The sequence below is a fragment of the Pristiophorus japonicus genome, chromosome 3 (assembly GCF_044704955.1).
Source record: "Pristiophorus japonicus isolate sPriJap1 chromosome 3, sPriJap1.hap1, whole genome shotgun sequence".
In the NCBI taxonomy this organism is placed as follows: domain Eukaryota; kingdom Metazoa; phylum Chordata; class Chondrichthyes; family Pristiophoridae; genus Pristiophorus; species Pristiophorus japonicus.
In genome coordinates this window covers 130,127,650-130,149,765 of record NC_091979.1, presented here as the reverse complement: position 1 = coordinate 130,149,765, position 22,116 = coordinate 130,127,650, and the positions used below count along the sequence as shown (strand labels likewise).

General features: G+C 43.6%; 1 protein-coding gene across 5 annotated transcripts in view; it reads right to left on the bottom strand.

The window, feature by feature from the left end:
* Positions 1-7,141: 7,141 nt before the first annotated feature.
* Positions 7,142-22,116, bottom strand: part of nup35 (nucleoporin 35) — a 32,076-nt gene continuing 17,101 nt past the window's right edge. For 4 of the 5 annotated variants that reach the window (XM_070875822.1, XM_070875821.1, XM_070875823.1 and 1 more), the window contains 3 exons: positions 20,263-20,391; positions 12,709-12,867; positions 7,142-12,613 (listed from right to left, as the gene is read on the bottom strand). In XM_070875822.1, the coding sequence (XP_070731923.1) occupies positions 12,536-12,613; positions 12,709-12,867; positions 20,263-20,391 (366 nt within the window). In that variant the 3' untranslated portion in view covers positions 7,142-12,535. The remainder of the gene's footprint in view (positions 12,614-12,708; positions 12,868-20,262; positions 20,392-22,116) is intronic. The other variant, XM_070875825.1, reaches the window with a different exon arrangement.

Below are 22,116 nucleotides of genomic sequence, written 5' to 3'. Positions count from 1 at the left end.
AGAATTATGTTGTAATGTGGCCCTTTTTGATTTTTGCCTTTGATTTCTCTGCCCTCCACTTTTCATTATCTCCTGTCTACGTTTTGCTTCTGCCTCCATTTTACTTCCCTCTCTCCCTGCATAAAGTCCCATCCCCCTGCCGTTTTAGTTTAAACCCTCCCTAACAGCATGAGCAAACACTTCCCCTATGACATCGGTTCCGGTCCTACCCCGGTGCAGACCATCCGGTTTGTACTGGTCCCACCTCCCTCAGAACCGGTTCCAATGTCCCAGGAATTTGAATCCCTCCCTCTTGCACCATTCCTCAAGCCACATATTCATCTTAACTATCCTGCTATTTCTATTCTGACTAGCACATGGCACTGGTAGCAATCCTGAGACTACTACTTTTGAGGTCCTACTTTTAAAATTTAACTCCGAGCTCCCTGAATTCAGCTTGTAGGACCTCATCCCATTTTTTACCTATATCATTTGTACCTATATGCACCACGTCAAATGGCTGTTCACTCGTCCCCTTCAGAATACCCTGCAGCCGCTTCAAGACATCCTTGACTCTTGCACCGGGGAGGCAATCTGGAGTCTCGATTGCGGCTGCAGAACGTCTATCTATTCCCCTTACAATAGAATCCCCTACCACTATAGCTCTCCCACTCTTTTTCCTGCCCTCCTGTGCAGCAGAGCCACCCATGGTGCCATGAACTTGGCTGCTGCTGCCTTCCCCCGATGAGCCATCTCACCCATCAGTATCCAAAGTGGTATATCTGTTTTGGAGGGAGATGACCGCAGGGAACCCCCTGCACTACCTTCTTACTCCTGCTCTGCCTGATATTAAGAACATCAGAATTAGGAATAGGAGTAGGCCATCTAGCCCCTCGAGCCTGCTCCGCCATTCAATAAGATCATGGCTGAACTGGCCGTGGACTCAGCTCCACTTACCCGCCCGCTCCCCATAACCCTTAATTCCCTTATTGGTTAAAAATCTATCTATCTATGACTTGAATACATTCAATGAGCTCGCCTCAACTGCTTACTTGGGCAGAGAATTCCACAGATTCACAACCCTCTGGGAGAAGAAATTCCTTCTCAACTCGGTTTTAAATTGGCTCCACCGTACTTTGAGGCTGTGCCCCCTGGTTCTAGTCTCCCCTACCAGTGGAAACACCCTCTCTGCCTCTATCTTGTCGACCCCTTTCATTATTTTAAATGTTTCTATAAGATCACCCCTCATCCTTCTGAACTCCGAGTAAAGACCCAGTCTACTCAATCTATCATCATAAGGTAACCCCCTCATCTCCGGAATCAGCCTAGTGAATCGTCTCTGTACCCCCTCCAAAGCCAGTATATCCTTCCTTAAGTAAGGTGACCAAAACTGCACGCAGTACTCCAGGTGCAGCCTTACCAATACCCTGTACAGTTGCAGAAGAACCTCCCTGCTTTTGTACTCCATCCCTCTCGAAATGAAAGGCAACATTCCATTCGCCTTCCTGATTACCTGCTGCACCTGCAAACTAACTTTTTGGTATTCATGCGTTTTAATGGCCGGTGTCCCCCTCCCCTTTTATAGGGGGCACTTGGAGAAAAATTCGATTCTGTGCCCAAAAAAAACCCCCAAAAAATGATAAAGGGCATTGTAAATGTTGGTGTTTCCCCCAGATCGGGGGGCACGGTTTAATGTTTTTTGTTTGCTCCTGAAAGAGTTTCATGCACAAGGACCCCCAGGTTCCTCTGCGCCTCAGCATGTTGCAATTTCTCCCCATTCAAATAATATTCCCTTTTACTGATTTTTTTCCCCCAAGGTGGATGACCTCACACTTTCCGACATTGTATTCCATCTGCCAAACCTTAGCCCATTCGCTTTACCTGTCCAAATCTCTTTGCAGCCTCTCTATGTCCTCTATACAACCCGCTTTCCCACTAATCTTAGTGTCATCTGCAAATTTTGTTACACTACACTCTGTCCCCTCTTCCAGGTCATCTATGTATATTGTAAACAGTTGTGGTCCCAGCACTGATCCCTCTGGCACACCACTAACCACCGATTTCCAACCCAAAAAGAACCCATTTATCCCGACTCTCTGCTTGCTGTTCGCCAGCTAATTCTCTATCCATGCTAATACATTTCCTCTGATTCCGCGTACCTCTATCTTCTGCAGTAACCTTTCGTGTGGCACCTTATTGAATGCCTTTTGGAAATCTAAATACACCACATCCATCAGTACACCTCTATCCACCATGCTCGTTATATCCTCAAAGAATTCCAGTAAATTAGTTAAACATGATTTCCCCTTCATGAATCCATGCTGCATCTGCTTGATTGCATCTATCTCGATGTCTTGCTATTTCTTCCTTAATGATAGTTTCAAGCATTTTCCCCACTACAGATGTTAAACTAACCGGCCTATAGTTACCTGCCTTTTGTCTGCCCCCTTTTTTTTTTAAAAAACAGAGGCGTTACATTAGCTGCTTTCCAATCCGCTGGTACCTCCCCAGAGTCCAGAGTATTTTGGTAGTTATAACGAATGCATCTGCTATAACTTCCGCCATCTCTTTTAATACCCTGGGATGCATTTCATCAGGACCAGGGGACTTGTCTACCTTGAGTCCCATTAGCCTGTCCAGCACTACCCACCTAGTGATAGTGATTGTCTCAAGGTCCTTCCTTCCCACATTCCTGTGACCAGCAATTTTTGGCATGGTTTTTGTGTCTTCCACTGTGAAGACCGAAGCAAAATAATTATAAGGTCTCAGCCATTTCCATATTTCCCATTATTAAATCCCCCTTCTCATCTTCTAAGGGACCAACATTTACTTTAGTCACTCTTTTCTGTTTTATATATCTGTAAAAGCTTTTACTATCTGTTTTTATGTTTTGCGCAAGTTTACCTTCGTAATCTATCTTTCCTTTCTTTATTGCTTTTTTAGTCATTCTTTGCTGTTTAAAATGTTCCCAATCCTCTAGTTTCCCACTAACCTTGGCCACCTTATATGCATTGGTCTGTGATTTGATACTCTCCTTTATTTCCTTGGTTATCCACGGCTGGGTATTCCTTCTCTTACTGCCCTTCTTTTTCACTGGAATATATTTTTGTTGCGCACTATGAAAGAGCTCCTTAAAAGTCCTCCACTGTTCCTCAATTGTGCCACCGTTTAGTCTGTTTCCAGTCTACTTTAGCCAAATCTTCCCTCATCCCACTGTAGTCCCCTTTGTTTAAGCATAGTATGCTCGTTTCTGACACAACTTCCTCACCCTCAATTTGTATTACAAATTCAACCATACTGTGATCACTCATTCCGAGAGGATCTTTTACGAGCAGATCGTTTATTTTTCCTGTCTCATTACACAGGACCAGATCTAAGATAGCTTGCTCCCTTGTAGGTTCTGTTCTAAGAAACAATCCCGTAAGCATTCTATGAATTCCTCCTCCAGGCTACCCCATGCGATTTCAGTTGACCAATCGATATATAGGTTAAAATCCCCCATGACTACTGCCGTTCCTTTTTCACATGCCTCCATTATTCCCTTGATTAATGCCCGCCCCACCATGAAGTTATTATTTGGGGGGCTATAAACTATGCCTACCAGTGACTTTTTCCCCTTACTATCTTTAATCTCCACCCACAATGATTCAACATTTTGTTCATTAGAGGCAATATCGTCTCTCACAACTGCCCTGATATCATCCTTTATTAACAGAGCTCCCCCACCTCCTTTTCCTTCTTGTCTATCTTTCCGAATTGTCAGATACCCCTGTATGTTTAATTCCCAGTCTTGGCCACCCTGCAACCACGTTTCTGTAAGGGCCACCAAATCATACCCATTTGTAATGATTTGTGCCATCAACTCATTTACTTTATTTCGAATGCTGCATGCATTTCGGTAGAGTGTTTTAATACTAGTTTTTAAACCATGATTTTTAGTTTTGACCCCTCCTGCAGCCCCTTTATATTCAGTGGCCCGTTGTTTTTTGCCCTCCACTTTTACTCATCTCCTTTGTCTTTTGCTTTTTCTCCTTTTTGTTTCCCTCTGTCTCCCTGCATTGGTTCCCATCCCCCTGCCATATTAGTTTAACTCCTCCCCAACAGCACTAGCAAACACTCCCCCTAGGACATTGGTTCCAGTCCTGCCCAGGTGCAGACCGTCCGGTTTGTACTGGTCCCATCTCCCCCATGATGGTCACCCATTCCCTATCTGCCTTTCTAACCTTTACTTGCAGTGTGACCAACTCACTAAACATGCTATTCACGACATCCTCAGCATTGCGGATGCTCCAGAGTGAATCCATGCACTGCTCCAGTGCCACAATGTGGTCTGACAGGAGCTGCAACTGGATACACTTCCTGCACACATCATCAGGGACACGAAGTTGCCGATACCCGGTTCGAACCGCGAGGGGAACTTGCTCAATACTTGGGCACATGTATCTTCCTCTGACGATAATGCCTTTATGTCGTTCCAGTGGCATCTGATTTTCTCCAAACAGCTCCTGCCGAGCAGCTTTGGGCCATTGCCTGGAACAATCCACAGCGGTAACTCATGAACCACATCGTTATTCGACACGTTATTCAGCCTCGGCCTCACAGTCTTAGTATCCCACAGCTTATTAACTGCCCTCTCATTCATGACCGATTGACTCGCCCTTGTGTCCAGTTCCATTGATACCGGTATCCGTTAAAAACTTCACATCAAAATTGGTTCTCTCTTGGTTATGAAAGAGTACAGTCCATACACTTCCATCTCTAGCATCTTGGATTGCGTATCCGGATCCACGCTAGCCTGACTCTCATCCTCCACGTGGTGTGTCGCAGCTCGCTTGCTCATCTGCGGACACTTGCGCTGGAGATGCCCCATTCTCAGACAGCCTTTGCAACTATATTGCTTAAATCGGCACTGCTGGTGCCGATGACTTCCCCCAAAACGCCAACACGGAAAAATTGGATACATTCCCGCTGGCGGACTTTGGGCAGCCACAGGTTTCGCAAACGCAGCCGGATAAGCCCTGCCATGTGGTGCTCTGCCGAACGCCAAATCAATACCATTTACAGTACTTGTCGAGGTTCGGGCCTTCACCCATATTTGCTTTAAACTCCTGTCCATCATCATCCTCCATGATTGAGCCATCTGGATGGCCCTTTTTAAATTCACTCCTCTACCGCCAGAAGTTTGCGCAGGATCACCTCGTGGTTGATACCGATAACAAAGTCCCACAACATGTCTGCCAACACTATCCCGAACTTGCACGGTCCTGCGCGACGTCTTAGGTCGGCAACAAATTCCGCCACGCTCTGACCCTCCGATCGAGCGTGTGTATAAAACCTGTATCTCGAGATGATGCCGCCGTCGTCTGGCTTGAGGTGCTCCCTTACCACTGTACACAACTCCTTGTACATTTTCTCTGTTGGATCACTAGGCATGAGTAGATTCTTTATCAGACTGTAGATCTTTAAACTGCACACAGTGAGGAACATGACCCAGTGCCGATCTCCTTCATTTTGTTGGCCACGAAATCCTGGTTCAAACGACTCAAAGTCTTCCCAATCTTCTCCCTCCACGAATCACTAAAAGTCAAATCATGCTCATTTTGCAAACAAATGTTCTTGTATTCTCATCGCCACATGTTGTGTATACAAGAAAAAGGTACAAACTGAGTACTGTTTAACTGAACAAGGAACACCCTTGGCTCTGCTTTATTACGTCCCAAAGTACGTGACTCACAAAATGGCTGGCCTTTTATACCAGGGCAGCACCATGTGCGCGGTGCTCAGTGGCATCCAACAATGACACGATCTGGTGGTTACAAACAGCATGTACAGATGGGGGGGGGGGGGGGGGAAAAGAGAGTGCCGGGGGGGTGGGGGGGGAAAAAAGAGAGCCTGGAAGGAGGTGGGGGAGAAAGCCAGGAGGGGTGGGAGTGACAAAGAGAAGAGAGCCTGGGAGGGGGGAAAGGAGAAGAACGATCCTGGAAAAGGGGGGGGGGGGGGAAGAGGAGAGAGCCGGGGGAGGGTTGAGAAAGGGGAGAGAGCGCCTTTCGGGGACGGGGGGAAGTAAGAGAAGGGAGAGCCTGGGGGGAGGGGGAGCAGAGACTGAGCCTGCGATGGGGAAAGAGAGCCTTGGGAGGGGGGGGCGGGAAAGAGAGCCTGGAAGGGGGGACGACAGAGCCTGGAAGTGGGGGGGGGAAAAGAGAGAGAGCGTACGCGCCGGGGGGGCGGGCGGGTGGTGGGGGGGAAAAAAGAGCGCCAGGGGGGAGGAGAGAGGGGAAACTGGGTGGAGTGTTGCGGGGAGAAAGAGAATCTGGGGAGCGGGTGCAAGGGAGAGAGCGCCTAGGGGGAGGGGGACGGGGGAAGAGAGAGAGAGAGAGAGAGAGAGAGAGAGCGCGCACCTGGAAGAAGGGGGAGGCAGAAGAAAAAAAAATCTGGAAGGAGTAAGTCGGGGGGAAAAAAAAAAGAGGGTGCCTGGGGCGAGGGGGGGGATGAGCAAAAGCCTGGGGGGCTGGGGGAGAGAGCGCAAAAAAAAGAGCCTGCGGTGGGGGCAGCAAGAGAAAATCACACAGGTGGGGGGAGCTCTGGGAAGGCAGATCACCTTCTTCCAACCCCCTGGTACGTGTGTTGGGATGGATGAAATCCAGAAGTCACGACTGTCATTATTCACTGTATACGCAATAAACCTATTAACAATCCGCACACAATGCCCCATCTGGGGGTTGGGCAGGGCAAGATCTTGCGCCTGTGTAAGGGACTTTGGTTGGGGAAGGGATGCACTTGCGCTGGGGTAAGTGACTTTAGTTGGCGGAGGCAGCACTTGCGCTGGTGTAAGGGGCTTCGGTTGGGGGAGGGATCCTCTGGCTTCTGAAGTCAAAATGGATCGAATTACAAATTGGAATGTCAGTCAGAACTTGCGCTCGGCGATTCCAGTTACACATTCCAGAGGAACTTCAGGGTGTAGATTATCCTCCAAGGGGACCAATCAGCAATATGTCCTGTGATAATGGAGAGCAAGAGAAACGGCTGCCTTTTAGTTAGTACAAATAAACGCATCCTTGTAAATTTTCTTATTGTAGGTCTTTTTCCTAGTTTTCAAACAAAACTTTTCAGGACACAGATTTTCCAATACAATGAACTTTATTAAAAAGATTAAAACTATAAATTCCTAGTTCAACACTATTGAGTACAGGTTCAACATTATCAAATGAAACTACAAATTATCCGCTTCACCATTTTAAATTCATCCGTACAAACAAGCAACTTAAACTAAATCCTACTTGCAGTAACTATACACTTCCTCACAAGATTAATGCCGAATAACATTTGTATAGTTCGCCGAGTGATCAATTCAACCTAACTATACCTCTCAAATGGTTTTTCTTGGCTTGCTTACCAAAAGTTCCCTCATGACGTCCGCTTCTAAGAGAAAGAAGATTCCTTTGTCTTGAAGTTTTATACACTGGCTCCTCCCGGCCAGTCTGATGTGCAGTTTTGTTTGGTCAGAGATAACTTGACCCTTTCACTGATGGGCTACCTCGAATGTCACTCAATGTCCCTTCCTGTTTCAATTAAAACTTTACTCAGTTCGGTTTGTGTCTAAATTCAAACTTCCTGTCCCATCCCCCAAAGGTCTCTTCAGACAGGTTCCAGATGTTTGTCTCATAAGCCTTCACTATTACAAGGTTGAATCCATCTTCCCTTGTCCTACTCTTGAAACCAAAGTGCAATTAATTTTCCTGACCTACCTTTTCCACCTTGCACACCTCAATAAAGTCACCCTGAACTGGAGAGCCCAAGTTTCTCCACACTTTCCTCGTCTCCCTCTGAATCTAGAGATCAGCCTCATGGCTTAAATAGGGATACAAGGTCATAATGCAGTGGGACAAATTCATGCAGTATAAAAGGGTCAATTAAGCCATTAACCCAAGCATATGCAGCCAACTTATTTTGCCATGTGGACATGGTCCACTGCTTATAAAGTCAGAACCAGCAGATCCTTATGGCCTCTCTGAGCAAAAGTAAGTTGCTGCCAAGTTATGGGCAAATTTGCAGTGGGTTTTCACAAACTGGAAACCGTAGAGCCCAAATCTCATGTTACAAGTAGACTCTTTAGAGGGAGACATTTTCATTATACTTAGGCTCCATTTACATATGCCCCCAGTGGCCAAAGGACAATATCTCTATTCACAGCACTGCCCAGTTGTCACTATTTACTTTACTTACTAGGAAACAGTATTGGTATACATTTAATAAGTGATCAATATTTACATTTTATATTATGAAGTTACTTATTGAAATATCCATTACTTTTTACAATATTTTAAATTCACTGCATGAAATAGGATTTTTTTCTTTTTCAAAAGATATATTTTGGACTTTCAAAATAATGTTTACGACTTAAGGTGCATCTTACAAGTTATAAGGAGGCAGATAGCATTCTAACTTAATTCACAAATCACTTAATTCAAGTGCATACTAGTCTCAAGCTAGATTCTCAGCATCAAACTGCCCTATTTGAAATTTATTGTAATTTATTCATAGTATACACTTAGTGGATAAGATGTTGAATTACGTGTTGGATATGCATATATGAATGCCGAGCTGTTGCTTCCTGGAGACAAGGAGCTTAGCTGCTATTTATTGGATTCACATGTAAACAAGTGCAACTGATATTTTAACTGGGTGAATACAAGTGTTTAAGCATATTTTCTGATGTAATGTATTAAACCCATTTTATTTTAACATGAGTAGATCAAATTTTTAAAGTCAGTAAATGTAAATATGATTTGGCTTAGTTGCAGAAATCCAAGCGCAATTGCTGCAATAACCCATTCCAGAATTCCTGAAGCAAAAATATTTGACATTGTTCTGCAAAATACTGTTCGTGACATAAACACCAACTTATAACTAAATCAAATACAAGATATTGACTTTGCAGAATTAATTTAATTCGTCACAATACAAGATGTCCTCTCCTCACCAAGTGCATAATTAAAGTCCTTTTTTAATCTAATAATTTCCACGTTTATAGTACAATTTTTTTGATTATAATTTGAAACCAATGAAAGATTCAGCAGGTGTTTTAATCCTAGAATACAACAGAAAACATTTCTTTTAGAATTCTGCAAAAAATATGATACACTGTGACTTCAATAGTGTGGGTCAATACAATTTTTGTGAAGGATATCAAAGGATATGGTGAAAAAGGTGGGCAAAAGGAGTTGAGGTTACAGAACAGGTTTGAGGCTGAATGGCTGTAACTGTTTCTATTTTCTATTTTATGTATTAGATTTTAATGTTCTTGCAAATCCTTTGAATGGTGCTTCTTTTAAAATAAAATCATGGAAGCCGTTTGCATTACTACAGGAGCTCAAAGACATAATAAATCACAACAGATCCTCGAGTAGGAACAGACAATACCTAGAAAAACTCAGAATAAATGTGCATTAAAATACTCATGAGCAGAAATTAAATTTGCCTGTCTAAAGAATCAGATTATACAAGAAACGTCTCACATGGTCATCCAGTGTGCTCCAAGAGTTTTCAGATACAAGGTCTATCCAATTTCCCCTCCACAGCCCCAAGACAAATCAGTGTCATAAAGATAGAAGCAAATGGCAAGTACACTTCCCACACGGAGGGAGGAAAAAACTAGATGGAGTCATCTTGAATCACTCTTGCTTCCTTCCCAGGAATTGGCTTAAGAACAGCCTTTATAGGAAGCTTCACTGCCTTTCATTTAATGACTGGATGTCCCAAAGGTATTTCCAAAGAACTGTTTTTTTTAATAAATACTGTAATATATATAAAATGTAATGGGGAAGCAAAGAGTATCTAACTCTAAACAAAATGGCAATATAGAAATTTGCTTTCATTATAAATTTACAATTTAAACCTTACAGTGAAATAATGGTTCCAGTGAGGGCACATGACACCTCCTAGCCAGGTAGTCTTCAGCCACACTTTCTGGCCTCTTCAGTATCACTTGTAGCTCAGGTGCCTGCCACACAGCACGGCCATGTAAAACAGGGAATGTCCCCCAGGTCTGGAATGTCCACCAAGGTTAGTGTTAGAAGTCCTGGGCCAATTACAAATGACTAGGCAGTGCATCCTGCCACCTACCCAGAGATGTGTCCACTTCTTCTCAGTGAGGATTTTCTGGGCTGCTATCATTACAGAACAGCCGTTTCCGAAAGCTGTTCATACATGTAAACATTTTTTGTATTCCTTTGATATAATAGTATTTATATAGAGAAACTGTGTATAGATTTTGACTCGGGTAGTTTACTAATCCAAACATACCAGATTAGTTTGGTTAAATATGTTTTTCTGCACCACTGTTGGTTTATAGTCTCTCTCAATATTTTTAAATGCTAGGATAACTATAATGTCGACTGAAGCTCCTACTACTCGGATAGTGTATTTTGCATGCAACAAAAAGCAGTACTTTGCCACCTTGAGAAGTGCATTAAAAAAAAAAATTGTGATTGGATAAGTTGGAATTTGTTATCAGTGTCATGTCAAGCTCCTCAGTTTTTTTTTTGGGGGGGGAGGGGTAGTAACGGTTAACTTTAATAATTTTTCATTTTTGATAAAGATTTGCTGTTCCAAAAATAAATCACTTAAAATAATGCATCAATCCTTTGCCTCCTCTAGAGTCCTGCTGGGAAAGTTCCACAGGTGCTGCCAGTCCTTCAACGTGGCCATTCTTCCTATGTTCTTAGACAGCAATGATTTGCAAACTATGTGGGCATGGAGGGTATCCTGGCCTCAGTCAACCTCACAAATGTAAATGTTCCAGCAAGGTTCACTGGATTGCAATTACATGTGTGAAACTTCTCATCCCCCACCACCCACTACTCAAGAGGCACTGAAGTCAACTCTTCTACTTCCACTGCCCAGCAAAGATCAGCTAGCCACATACTAGGACTGAACCTGGAAGCATATTGGGTGATGAAACATACCATACTGCAATTACTGACGATATGTGTCAAATTTATCACACACATTGGAAACTGAAGATTGCTATAAAAAGTCATAAATGTATGTGAAACTGTTTAAAATTTATAAAATTACAATATTGTTATACTTGCCCTGTGTACTATAGGTTAGATTGTGACATTCCACAAATCACTTGCAGAAAAAACCTGGTATACACATGTATAATTATACTGATTACAAAAATATATATCGCTCATGTACCTACTAACCATCGTTTCAGCAATATAGAAAGATACCCCAGTACATAACTTAAACATTCATCAAATGGTTCACCAAAGCATGTATAAACCAACTTAGCCGTGTTTTTAACAATGCTCCCATTACCATGCGTAGTATAAATCGTGTAACTGAGATAGTACTGGAAATTTACTCTCAAATATTTCATCTCATATACTTAGAAGCACTTATTCTTTGGGCTTCCATGTGATCTGTCACTCGTTCTCCACAATAGATTTGACTTCTGGGGGAGATCTTTGTATTGAAATCTTGAAATAAAATTAATGGTCAGGCTGGATCAGTGATGGGACATGATTTCATGTCACTGACCACTTAATGCATCCAACTTTGTTTTCAAACATGCTAACATTTCCATGACACCATTTTATATATGCAAGGGTGTTATTTTAATTTGTGACTGTTGCTGAACAATGTTTTCCAAGACAAATTTCAGAATATAAAGAATGAATCATTCTAATAAATACACACAATTCTGTAAAATCTAGCTAAATTAGAAAAGTTTCATACACAAACTTCATTGCCCATCTGCAAATCCTGATATGCACAATATTTTGCTTTTTGAAAAATATCTTTTAAAAACTTGTTTTACAAAACAGTGAACACCAAAAATTACTAACAGCACTTAGGAATCTACAGTACTAGGACTCAACATTTAAAATTTTGAACTTTTTGGCAGAAGCAAAAAAAAAAATCTGCTTACCCACCAGTCATTTTAGTGCAAGTGGTAATTTGAAGCAACAGTCAGCTCCATTTAGAAAAACAAATTCTAGGACAGCACATCAGTTATACTACACATGGTCATGGACTTTGCCTACATGTACAAAGATCATTTATTTTTACTTGATAATGTAGATTAAAATTACAATTGGAAACCTCAGGGACAGATTTCAGCTCAGAGAAATGAAGAACATGATCAGAAAAGTACTCCACCCCACCCCCTGCCCCAAAACACATTTCATACTAGAGAAATGCATGCACCAAAAAATTAAAAAGGCAACAATTTGACATTTTAACACTTGTTACCAATTTTATGTGGCAAAACACCCTTGTAATCACACTTCCTGTAAACTTATGCATGGTCAAACTTTAAAGTGCAAACTATTTACAGGTTACCTGGTCGGAAAGTAGGCCTCGATAAATGCACACCCATGTCCCAATAACAGTGGTTATACAACTAACCAAACTGTTTTAGTGGTGGAGTTTTTTTTGCTGTTAATTACTAGAGCAGTGTGTGTAATTGCACATTAAGAAGTGTTTATCTGCAAATGTTATTAGTCTTCAAAAAATCTGTATTCCTCAAGGTTCCTGAATAGGAGCACTACCAACCAAACATGTACTCCATGGCTTTGGAAACAAGACTCTCATCTTTTCGAGGGATCTGCCTGTCAGAAACCACCTAAAACAAAGAGGAGGGGGGGGTATTATTAGACTTAGCTCAAACCACTCATCAAATTAAACACAAGCAGCAATCTCTTGTTTTTCCACATGTACCTGGTAGTCACTGCTAGAAGCTTTGTACGCTGCAGCCAGAGGCCTCATTGCAGTTCTTGGTGTGCTTGGTGAATGTACAGTTGTATCCAAAGTGTTGATAGGAGGACTGTAGACTGAGAAGAGAGATCGATAACTTCTATCAAATGTATCCATAACGCTCTGGATAATAAAAAAATACTTGGTATTGGTCACCATTTTCTATCTTCTTTCCAGTTTGTATCTTCAAAATTCCACCATGTAGGCAAGTTAGCTACTGGAAGCATTTTCCCTAGGCACCCCTACCTGCAGGATACAGCAAGGTGATCTACTTAGTGACACTTGACTACTTTCCTGCCAGGTGGGGAAGGGGCTGGGGAGTAGAAGGAGCACTAAAGTATTTTTCTGTCAAATAGCTCTAAAAATTCAGAAGTGTCATGAGGTGGTATTTGACTTTTTCTTCTTTTCTCCTTGTTCCCCTAAACCGAAACAGTGACTAATGATAACATCAGGGAAACTGTGAGAAGCTCCTGAATCCAAAAGAACTGAAATGATATAGTGCACTCTGAGCTACTGATTGCCTACTGGCAGCGTTGAGGAGGAGCGAGAGTCCAGGGGAGGCCCATAAAAGGCCCAGCAGTCGAGGAGGGAGCAGCAGCGTCGGAGGAGGAGCCAGCTGGTGCAGCTGCAGCAGGGAGAGAAGGCAAAAAAGTTAAAAGAAATCGAAGTGTGACGTCACAGCCAAGGGGGGTAAGTGATTGGTGAGTTGTTTTTCTTCTTTTTCTTTTCCTTTATCAGTAAGAAACCTTTGGCATTGGTGCCAAATTAAATTAATTTAAGGGTTAAGTCATGGCAGGAGAGCCCAGACCTGTGTCATGCTCCTCCTGTGCTAAGTGGGAACTCGGACGCTTCCAGTGTCCCTGACAACTACATGTGCAGGAAGTGTATCCAGCTGCAGCTCCTGACAGACTGCATTGCAGCACTGGAGCTGCGCATGGATTCACTCTGGAGCATCTGCGATGCTGAGGATGTCGTGAATAACATGTTGAGTGAGTTGGTCACACCGCAGGAAAAGGTTACTTAGGCAGATAGGAAATGGGTGACCATCAGGCAGAGCAGTGGAAGGTAGTGCAGGGGTCTCCTGCAGTCATCCCGTGCAAAACAGATACAACACCTTGGGTGTTGTTGGGGGGGGGGGGGGGGGGGGGGGGGGAAGGGAATGAATCAGGGAGGGCAGCAGCAGCCAAGTTCATAGCACCATGGGTGGATCTGCTGCACAGCAGGTCAGGAAAAAGAGTGGGAGAGCTACAGTGGTAGGGTATTCTATTGCAAGAGGAATAGATAGACGTTTCTGCGGATACAATCGATTCTCCAGGTTGGTATGTTGCCTCCCTGGTGCAAGGGACAAGGATGTCTTGGAGCAGCTGCAGGACATTTTGGAGGGGGAGGGTGAACAACCAGTTGTCATGGTGCATATAGGTAAAAAAACAGGATGAGGTTCTACAAGCTGAATTTAGGGAGCTAGGAGTTTAATTAAAAAGTAGGACCTCAAAAGGTAGTAATCTCAGGATTGCTACCAGTGCCACGTGCTAGTCAGAGTAGAAATAGCAGGATAGCCAAGATGAATATGTGGCTTGAAGAGTGGTGCAGGAGGGAGGGATTCAAATTCCTGGGGCATTGGAACAGGTTCCGGGGGAGGTGGGACCAGTACAAACCAGACGGTCTGCACCTGGGTAGGACCAGAACCAATGTCCAAGGGGAAGTGTTTGCTAGTGCTGTTGGGGGGGGGGGGGTTAAACTAATATGGCAGGGGGGTGGGAACCTATGCAGGGAGACAAAGGGAAGAAAAATGGGAGCAGAAGCAAAAGATAGAAAGAAGAAAAGTAAAAGTGGAGGGCAGAGAAACTCAAGGCAAAAATCAAAATGGCCCACATTACAGCAAAATTCTAAAGGAACAAAGTGTGTTAAAAAGACAAGCCTGAAGGCTCTGTGCCTCAATGCGGGGAGTATTCGTAATAAAGTGGACGAATTAACTGCACAGGCAGCTATTAACAAATACCATATAATTGGGATTACGGAGACATGGCTCCAGGGTGACCAAGGCTGGGAACTCTACATCTAGGGGTATTCAACATTCAGGAAGGATAGACAGAAAGGAAAAGGAGGCGTGGTAGCTTTGCTGGTTAAAAAGAGGAAATTAACGTAATAGTAAGGAAGGACATTAGCTTGGATGATGTGGAATCTGTATTGGTAGAGCTGCGGAAAACCAAAGGGCAGAAAACGCTAATGGGAGTTGTGTACAGACCACCAAACAGTAGTAGTGAGGTTGGGGACAGCATCAAACAAGGAACCAACTAGAGGGCTGGCCATCGTAGACTGGGTGATGTGTAATGAGAAAGGACTAATTAGCAATCTTGTTGTGTGAGGCCCCTTGGGGAAGAGTGACTATAATATGGTAGAATTCTTTGTAAGATGGAGAGTGACACAGTTAATTCAGAGATTAGGGTCTTGAACTTAAGGAAAGGTAACTTCGATGTATGAGACATGAATTGGCTAGAATAGACTGGCGAATGATACTAAAAGGGTTGACGGTGGATAGGCAATGGCAAACATTTAAAGATCACATGGATGAACTTCAACAATTGTACATCCCTGTCTGGAGTAAAAATAAAACAGGGAAGGTGGTTCAACTGTGGCTAACAAGGGAAATTAAGGGTAGTGTTGAATCCAAGGAAGAGGCATATAAATTGGTCAGAAAAAGCAGCAAACATAGAAACTAGGTGCAGGAGTAGGCCATTCGGCCCTTCTAGCCTGCACCGCCATTCAATGAGTTCATGGCTGAACATGCAACTTCAGTACCCCATTCCTGCTTTCTCACCATACCCCTTGATTCCCTGAGTAGTAAGGACTTCATCTAACTCCTTTTTGAATATATTTAGTGAATTGGCCTCAACAACTTTCTGTGGTAGAGAATTCCACAGGTTCACCACTCTCTGGGTGAAGAAATTCCTCCTCATCTCAGTCCTAAATGGCTTCCCCCTTATCCTTAGACTGTGTCCCCTGGTTCTGGACTTCCCCAACATTGGGAACATTCTTCCTGCATCTAACCTGTCTAACCCCGTCAGAATTTTAAACGTTTCTATGAGGTCCCCTCTCATTCTTCTGAACTCCAGTGAATACAAGCCCAGTTGATCCAGTCTTTCTGGATAGGTCAGTCCCGCCATCCCGGGAATCAGTCTGGTGAACCTTCGCTGCACTCCCTCAATAGCAAGAATGTCCTTCCTCAGGTTAGGAGACCAAAACTGTACACAATACTCCAGGTGTGGCCTCACCAAGGCCCTGTACAATTGTAGCAACACCTCCCTGCCCTTGTACTCAAATCTCCTCGCTATGAAGGCCAACATGCCATTTGCTTTCTTAACCGCCTGCTGTACCTGCATGCCAACCTTCAATGACTGATGTACCATGACACCCAGGTCTCTTTGCACCTCCCCTTTTCCTAATCTGTCACCATTCAGATAATAGTCTGTCTCTCTGTTTTTACCACCAAAGTGGATAACCTCACATTTATCCACATTATACTTCATCTGCCATGCATTTGCCCACTCACCTAACCTATCCAAGTCGCTCTGCAGCCTCATAGAATCCTCCTTGCAGCTCACACTGCCACCCAACTTAGTGTCATCCGCAAATTTGGAGATACTACATTTAATCCCCTCGTCTAAATCATTAATGTACAGTGTAAACAGCTGGGGCCCCAGCACAGAACCTTGCGGCACCCCACTAGTCACTGCCTGCCATTCTGAAAAGTCCCCATTTACTCCTACTCTTTGCTTCCTGTCTGACAACCAGTTCTCAATCCATGTCAGCACACTACCCACAATCCCATGTGCTTTAACTTTGCACATTAATCTCTTGTGTGGGATCTTGTCGAAAGCCTTCTGAAAGTCCAAATATACCACATCAACTGGTTCTCCCTTGTCCACTCTACTGGAAACATCCTCAAAAAATTCCAGAAGATTTGTCAAACTTGAGGACTGAGAGAAATTTAGAATTCAGCAGAGGAGGACAAAGCGTTTAATTAGGAGGGGGAAAATAGAGTATGAGAGGGAACTTGCTGGGAACATAAAAACTGACTACAAAAGCTTCTACAGATATGTGAAGAGAAAAAGATTGGTGAAGACAAACGTAGGTCCCTTGCAATCAGCATCAGGTGAATCTATAATGGGGAACAAAGAAATGGCAGACCAATTGAACAAATACTTTGGTTCGGTCTTCATGAAGGAAGACACAAAAATAACCTTCCGGAAATACTAGGGGACCGAGGGTCTAGCGAGAAGGAGGAACTGAAGGAAATCCTTATTAGTCAGGAAATTGTGTTAGGGAAATTGATGGGACTGAAGGCCAATAAATCCCCAGGGCCTGATAGTCTGCATTCCAGAGTACTTAAGGAAGTGGCCGTAGAAATAGTGGATGCATTGGTGATCATTTTCCAACAGTCTATCAACTCTGGATCAGTTCCTAAGTACTGGAGGGTAGCTAATGTAACACCACTTTAAAAAAAAAAAGGAGGGAGAGAGAAAACGGGGAATTATAGACCAGTTAGCCTAACATCAGTAATGGGGGAAATGTTGGAATCAATTATTAAAGATGAAATAGCAGCGCATTTAGAAAGCAGTGACAGGATCGGTCCAAGTCAGCATGGATTTATGAAAGGGAAATCATGCCTGACAAATCTTCTAGAATTTTTTGAGGATGTAACTAGTAGAGTGGACAAGGAAGAACCTGTGGAGGTGGTGTATTTGGACTTTCAAAGGTCACACACAAGAGATTGGTGTGCAAAATTAAAGCACGTTATTGGGGGTAATGTATTGACATGGATAGAGAACTGGTTGGCAGACAGGAAGCAGAGTGTCGGGATAAACGAGTCCTTTTCAGAATGGCAGGCAGTGACTAGTGGGGTGCCACAGGGCTCAGTGCTGGGACTCCAGCTATTTACAATATACACCAATGATTTAGAAGGAATTGAGTATAATATCTCCAAGTTTGCAGGTGACACTAAGCTGGATGGCAGTGTGAGCTGTGAGGAGGATGCCAAGAGGCTGCAGGGTGACTTGGACAGGTTAGATGAGTGGGCAAATGCATGGCAGATGCAGTATAATGTGGATAAATGTGAGGTTATCCACTTTGGTGGCAGAAACATGAAGGCATAATATCTGAATGGCGGCAGATTAGGAAAAGGGGAGGTGCAACGAGACCTGGGTATCATGGTAAATCAGTCATTGAAAGTTGGCATGCAGGTACAGCAGGCGGTGAAGGCGGCAAATGGCATGTTGGCCTTCAAAGCTAGGGGATTTGAGTATCGGAGCAGGGAGGTCTAACTGCAGTTGTGCAGGGCCTTGGTGAGGCCTCACCTGGAATACTGTGTTCAGTTTTGGTCTCCTGATCTGAGGAAGGACGTTCTTGATATTGAGGGAGTGCAGCGAAGGTTCACCAGACTGATTCCCAAGATGGCAGGACTGACATATGAAGAAAGACTGGATCGACTAGGCTTATATTCACTGGAATTTAGAAGAATGAGAAGGGAACCTCATAGAAACATGTAAAATTCTGACAGGATTGGACAGGTTAGATGCAGGAAGAATGTTCCCGATGTTGGGGAAGTCCAGAACCAGGGAACACAGTCTAAGGATAATGGGTAAGCCATTTTGGACTGAGATGAGGAGAAACTTCTTCACTCAGTGTGGTTAACCTGTGGAATTCCCTACCGCAGAGAGTTGTTGATGCCAGTTCATTGGATATAGTCAAGAGGGAGTTGGATATGGCCCTTATGGCTAAAGGGATCAATGGGTATGGAGAGAAAGCAGGAAAAGGGGTACTGAGGTGAATGATCAGCCATGATCTTGTTGAATGGTGGTGCAGGCTCGAAGGGCCGAATGGCTTACTCCTGCACCTATTTTCAATGTTTCTATGTTACTTCAGCTCATTTACGAGATCAAGTTCCAAAGTAATCAGCAGTCTATTTTAGACAAATGTGTAATCAAAATAACCAGAATTAAGTTTTTTTTTAAAGACAACAGCCGGAATATTCCCCTAAAAATAAAGGGTGTTTGGAGCATGGAGACAGTTAATGTTAAAAATGGGATTCCCGACCTGATCCCGCCCACTTCCGGTTATGCCAAAGCTGGGACAGGCAACCAACCCATTCCCAGGGGGCATAACCTTAATTTAAATATTGTAATGGAGGCTGGGAGCCTCTTTTCCCCCCTCCATTTTGTATTTAACTGGATGGGTTCCACAAAATTCGTGAAACCCGGCAGTTAAACAGAGGCGGGGACTGCTAAATCCAGGAGCTAAGTGGCTTTATACCCATCGCCTGGATCTCGGGTTCATGTCTAACCCACTCCAAAACGATGATGGGGCCGGCGACTTCTGCCCCCCACCCCACCTTTGCCGATCCTCTCTCTTCCCTCCACCCCTCACCAATCCCCAACCCCTGCCAATCCCTCACTCGGACCGGCCCTTGCTTCTAAGGCCTAACTGCCTGCAACCAACCAGAATCTGGCTGTCTGTGGGCAGGAATCAGAGACCTCGCATTCAAATCAGGTCCTGCCGTTAAAGTCAACAGGGCTTGTGGGAAACCCGGCCTCCTGTCTGCCCCGGAGGCCCCCCGTCCCCAACAAGAAAATTCCAGTCAGCAACTTGCATTTATATCATCATCATCATCATGGAAAGTCCCTCGGAATCGAGGAGGACTTGCTTCCACTCCCAAAGTGAGCTCTTTGATGGCTGAACAATCCGATACGAGAGCCACAGGCCCTGTTACAGGTGGGCTGTCAGGACCCAATGGAAGGAGCACTTTGAAGATCTCCTCAATCAAGACTCTGCCTTTGACTCGAGTGTTCTCGATTCCATCTCGCAGCATGTCACCTGCCACCAACTCAGTGAAACGCCAACGTTGCACGAGGTTGGCAAAGCCATAAAACAGCTTAAAAATAACATGGAATCCCTGCTGAGGCGCTAAAATATGGCGGAGAGGCGCTGTTGGCCCGGATACATGACCTCATCTCTCTCATCTGCAGGGAGGAGAGCATGTCGGCCGGGCGATCTCAGAGATGCAGTGATTGTGACCATTTTTAAAAAAGGGGGACAAGTGTAACTGCGGCAACTACAGGGGAATCTCCCTGCTTCCAGCCACTGGGAAAGTTGTCGCTCGTGTTCTCCTCAATCGTCTTCTCCCTGTGGCAGAGGAGCTTCTCCCGGAATCAAAATGCAGATCTCGTCCCCTACGAGGCACAACAGACATGATCTATATAGCACCCATAACTTAGTAAATCGCCCCAAAGTGCTTCACAGGAGCACTATCGGACAAAATTTGATACCAAGTCACAGAGATATTAGAAGAGGTGACCAAAGGTTTGGTCAAAAGAGTACATTCAGTGCGTCAGCTGGAATTCCCCCCAATTCTCTTCATCTTGGCTCTCAGCAATAAATTGTTTGGAAATTTAAACTGAATTAAACATATTTTTCCAAAGAGTTGAAAGTTTTATCCAATCAGGATAACCGATTTCAACTCACCTTCTCGATGCACGGCTTCACTCCAACCATGATAGCTTCTCCAAAAATCTTTCCATCTTTACTTAAAGCTTTCCTGGCCTGAAGCTTAGACTGATACTGAATATGCATCCAGTTCCCATTGTTTGACATCTGTGCAACATTCAACCAAAAAAAAAAAATCAAGATTTAAATATATATTTTTTAAATGAAACAAGATTTCAATAACAAGTTATTTTTTCTCACAGCTTAAATGTAAATTGTGTCAGACAGGGAAATATCCGATACAAGTCGAAAGCACACTTAGAAAAATTGAAGATTTTGCAAACCGTATGTTCAAACCATTGGAATATACACACTATAAAAAATGTGAAAATATCACATCAAGTTGTATAGTGGCAAGATAGTAATTGTTTTGTTTGTTCCATTATACACACACAAAAGCCAATTGGTTGTTTATCATATTTTGCACATTAATAAAAATCCAGCTCCAGTTTTGTACATTAAATATTTTCCAATATTTGAAGCACAAGGCTGCATTACTTTGCTGAAGTAGGTAGATTGAATGGATTCAGTCTAGAGCAAACAGGAATTCATCAATGACGGCATGTAACTAAATGCTGAGATCCTTTTCTTCACCTTGGTTGTGAAAGTGGGAGGCAATATAAACTAGAGGGTAAAATGCTAAAGAGGATACATGAACAGAGAGACCTGGGAGTACATGTGCACAAATTGATGAAGGTGGCAGGACAGGTTGAGAAAGCGGGTAAAAAAGCATACAGGATCCTGGGCTTCATAAACAGAGGCATAGAGTACAAAAGCAAGGAAGTTATGAACCACCTTTATAAAATACTGGTTTGACCTCAACTGTAGTATTTTGTCCAATTCTGGGCACCGCACTCTAGGAAGGATGTGAAGGCCTTAGAGAAGGTGCAGAAAAGATTTACAAGAATGGCTCCAAGTATGAGGGACTTCAGCCAAGTGGATAGACTGGGGTTGTTCTCCTTAGAGCAGAGAAGGTTGAGAGGAGATTTGATAGAGGTGTTCAAAATCATGAGGGGTCTAGACAGAGTAGATAGAGAAACTGTTCCCATTGGCGGAAGGGTCGAGAACCAGAGGACTTAGATTTAAGGTGATTAGCGACATGAAGGAAAACACACTTTTTTTTTTTATACAGCAAGGGGTTAGGATCTGGAATGCACTGCCTCTAAGGGTAGTGGAAGCAGACTCAATCGTAGCTTTCAAATGAGAGTTGGAGCAGTAGCTGAAGAAAAAAAATTGCGGGGCTACGAGAAAGGGCAGGGGAGTGGGACTAGCTGAATGCTCTTGGAGAGCCAGCATGGGTTTGACGGGCCGAACGGCCTCCCTTGGCGCTATAACCATTCTATGGGCCCAAGTTTCCACATGATTCACACCTTATTTTTAGGAGCAACTGGTGGAGAACGGACTATTTTAGAAATCGCAATTCTCCACATTTTTTTTTCTGCAGTTCTAGTCAGGTAGAACAGTTCTAGTTTAGAACAGAATTTTTTCTTCAAAAGGGGGCGTGTCCGGCCACTGACACCTGATTTGAAAGTTTCCACAGTGAAAATGTACTCCAAACTAAAGTAGAATGGAGCCAGTGAAGATTTTTGTAGAACTGAAAAAACCTGTTCTACACATTAAAAAAATCAGGCGCAGGTTACAAATTAGGCGTCCAGAACGAGGTGGGGGGGAGGGGGGGGGGAGGGGAAGGGAACTCATTAAATTCGACAATAAATCCTTATTTATACTTCTACAAATAAATCCAACCTGAATAAACATTTATAAGCCACGAAAAGATTAAATAAACCATCTTCCTACCTGTGTGAAAGTGCTTCAGCCAGGGAGAATTCTGCA